General features: G+C 48.3%; 1 protein-coding gene across 3 annotated transcripts in view; it reads right to left on the reverse strand.

Annotated features, from left to right (window-relative positions):
• Window positions 1-3,534, reverse strand: part of nbr1b (NBR1 autophagy cargo receptor b) — a 22,307-nt gene that overhangs the window by 10,487 nt on the left and 8,286 nt on the right. For all 3 annotated transcript variants that reach the window (XM_005751162.1, XM_005751160.1, XM_005751161.1), the window contains exons 8-13: window positions 2,810-2,935; window positions 2,364-2,570; window positions 1,756-1,915; window positions 1,078-1,161; window positions 816-1,001; window positions 460-576 (exon numbers count right to left, since the gene is read on the reverse strand). In XM_005751162.1, the coding sequence (XP_005751219.1) occupies window positions 460-576; window positions 816-1,001; window positions 1,078-1,161; window positions 1,756-1,915; window positions 2,364-2,570; window positions 2,810-2,935 (880 nt within the window). The remainder of the gene's footprint in view (window positions 1-459; window positions 577-815; window positions 1,002-1,077; window positions 1,162-1,755; window positions 1,916-2,363; window positions 2,571-2,809; window positions 2,936-3,534) is intronic.

The raw sequence follows: 3,534 nt of genomic DNA on the forward strand, positions 1-3,534 counted from the left end.
TTTTTAATCTGTAGCTCTGCTCTAAAAGAACGTACGTACTTGGCCCCGCCTACTATCCTGGGAAACGTAAAATGATTGGCTAGAATCTAAAGTGTATCACAGCTCAGGAAAAAAAAGCAGCGAAATGTGCGCTGCTTTTCGGTCTGGTTACTACTGTTTATGTCACCGGTACCCATCCCTACAGATTAGTATCAAAGACAGAGCAGCACACTGACTGCCAGTGTGGACCAGTCCCAGTCTTCACAGGCAACAAGTTTACACAGCTGCAGTTACTTTGGTTGTGCTATGATCTGTACAAACAGATGCTTCACTGCACATTCATAGACATTTGAATAAACAGGTAAAATATGAGCTATTATTATTCCAGCTTCATGTCAGCTGCAGTACACGTACAGTAACGTGATGTTAGCATACTGTAGTTTAGCTGCTAGGATGGGGAGGAGCGTCACAGCAGGTTACCTGTGCGGTGAGCAGGTCTACAGACGGGATGTAGTACTCTTCTTGGTCCACCGACAATAACGGCTGTTCCCTGGAAGCTGCACACGCTTTCCCATCCTTTGCTACTGGGTTCTTGCCCTGCAGGCAAACATTCACATCAACCTCATTTGTGAATTTGCACATCCAGAAATGTATTTCATTTTTAAACCATCTAAACTTTAATTTGTTTGGTATGAAATTTACAAACCAACCATCCTTGATCTCACCCCAACCCTCTCACACCAATTAGCTAAACTGCAGGAATGTCTTACAGAGTTAAGGTTTGAATAAAGGTTACATCAAATGATTTCAGCCTCCCTGAACTGCATTCGTCCTACCTGCGGTGTGACACAGGGTGAAACCAGGATCCCATCAGCCATCATGGGTGCTGGAGCCAGAGGGTCGACCACGATGCTGCACCACACTCTCGGTCCAAACTGCTCCCCAGCGTGGGCCAGACGCCAGTGAGATGTGTAGGAGCCCTCCACAGTGGGCGCACACAGCGCTACGCTCACTATGCCAACCTGCACGCACACACACACTTGTTTCAGTGCTTCACGAGGACACGTGCCACAGCTCTGTGGGATGTCTCACACTCACCTGTCCCGGCTGCAGGAAGGGAACTGCCACTTCTCTCCAGCGGTCTCCAGATCCCACTGCCAGGTTTCCCCACATAAACTTCAGCTGCAGGAACCAAACAAGACATAATATAATGGTTCCTTAGTGGGAGTTTGCACAGTGGACCAAAGCCTCCCACAGGTGTTGAGGTCAAAGAGCAAAGTGACGCTCTGTGGTCAGTAAATGTCAGCACTTTGCTGCTAAACGTGATGGAATAAGGTTTGACACTATTAACACTGTTAAGGAGGGATTGGTTGGTCACAGTGAAACAGGGTTGCTGTTTGTTTACACCAAACACAAAGCACGGCTCAACTAAGCCTATTCAAACAAAAAGCACCAGGAATGAACCTGAAACTCATGAGATGTGACGACGAGCATGAAATTTGTGTTAGTCAGTGATGACATTTCACTACAAAGGTTGGGTAATCACGCCGGTCAGTGACGCTCATCACCTGGGATCATGAGTATAGCTGTTTCTATGGCAACCCAGCCAACAGTTACACTTCCCCCAAAATGTAAAAAGCACATCTAACGGTGGGTCGAATAATATAGTTGCGTCACTGTGGCCAGCACACACATGATATTCACGGCTCTGAGACGGCGAGCAGGTCGTTCTGGTGTAGGTGCTCTCAGGAGAATCCAAGCTGTTAATGACTTTACCTTAGTCTCAGCACTCCAGCTGAGAGTCCCAGTGTTCCTCATCTTCCAGTACTTGATAAACTTGGTCCCAGGACGCAGACGCGTTCCGTCAGGAAGGTTTTCGTCCAAAAACGCTGCCGTCATGGCAGGAACCACCAGGGGACAGGGGCGCTTTGGTCGCCTGGGCAACAAGAGGAAAATCCCTTTATTCAAATTCTTCATCACGTCTCACTTTAAACTCATTCATATCGTCATTCAGCTCCCATCATCCCAGAGCAGCGGTTACAACGGACCGCCTTATTGACTGCTGCAGTCTGCTTGCCATATTTTCCCACAGTCTATTCACTTCATTGCACTATAACAACCTAGGATCACCATTCATCTTTAAATGTGCTTCAACTTTGGGGGAAGCCTTGGTAGGTGGACAAAAGCTTTCAGGCTCACAGAAATGCATTTCGTCCACACCGAGCCCTGACGAGCTGATCGCGCCTCGCTGTGACTCGACTGTGTGAGCTGATGTTTGAATAAAGACAGACTTTGTTTCTGGAGCTACTCTGGAATCACACACGAGGAGATCGACACTGAGATAAATGAAGTGCGTCCTGCAGCCTAACTTGGTTGGGACCTACTCTGGGCTGTTGTGCTGTGTGGCTCGAGGCTGCAGGAGGACGGGGGAGGAGCTTCCGTCTCGATGGGACGAGCTCCACTGTATGCCCCGCCTCTCCATCCTCAGCTGCTTCCGGATTTCCTTCACCTCAGCTTTCAGCAGGCGCTTCTCGGCTTTCAGCCGCTGCTTCTCTGCCTTTCGGAAACTGCGATCCCCCCGCCTGTAGAACCTAAACAACAATGGACCGAGATGAAGTAACATCAGCATTATGGGAATGTCTACAGCCAGGTGTAGCATTTCATACTGGATTCAGACAGCCCTGCATCAGCTCACACTCATACCACATATCTTTAAAACAAACATTCATGTTTTAATTAAATATTTAGTGTGTAAAGCTGATAATATGAAGCTAGTTTGTGCTTTTTGGTAAATATGAACACGTGTTAAAGTCCGGTAGCTGTGTCACACCTGCTGTGGTCTGGGGCCGGTGATCCGTGCTCCGGGATGGACAGGGGAGTCCTGGCTCTCACCAGATTGTGACTGGGATCGTGGGAGAAGCTGCAGGGCTCGCACAGAGTACAAGAGGTGCACACGCTGTGGAGTGAAACAGCCCAGAGGGATGAGAGGAAACGTGAGACTGCATCTAAAAACTGACACCGTGATGAAGAGCACGCACTCAGCTTCACAATCTGCAGAGATAACAGCTCCTGGCAGGCAAGGAGAACGTAAGGAACTGCACAATGTGACCAAACAGTTTGTGTGCAGAGCTGAAGTTAGAGCACCAACATCCTCCCTTTACAGCAGCGAGGCCACAGGGTAAATGTTCACTTGGTAATAGGGCTGGGCTATATCGTACCGTTCAAGGCAATACCAGTGTAACTTTGGGCAACGATGGGAAAATGAAATATGGCGAATAGAATACGTGCTTTTGTTTTCAAACGCACATGGCGGAAAAAGCATGGCGGCGACGCAGAACAAGAAGAGGCGAGAGCGGATCGTTGAATGAAACCATGAACCTGAACTGGTTTGTAAAAATGCTGCAGCTTCACTGGTGTGGAACTGGTTTAGCTTTCGTCCGTCAGATACACAACAAAGCACTATTTTTGGTAGCGCATGCTAGCGGGCCGTCGTTATTACCGTGTTGTTTGGAAAATACGGCACACTTGATTACACAGCAGTGGAGAGTAGACTTT

This window comes from Pundamilia nyererei, unplaced genomic scaffold (assembly GCF_000239375.1).
Source record: "Pundamilia nyererei isolate P.nyererei 1_Seehausen unplaced genomic scaffold, PunNye1.0 scaffold00302, whole genome shotgun sequence".
Taxonomy (NCBI): Eukaryota; Metazoa; Chordata; class Actinopteri; order Cichliformes; family Cichlidae; genus Pundamilia; species Pundamilia nyererei.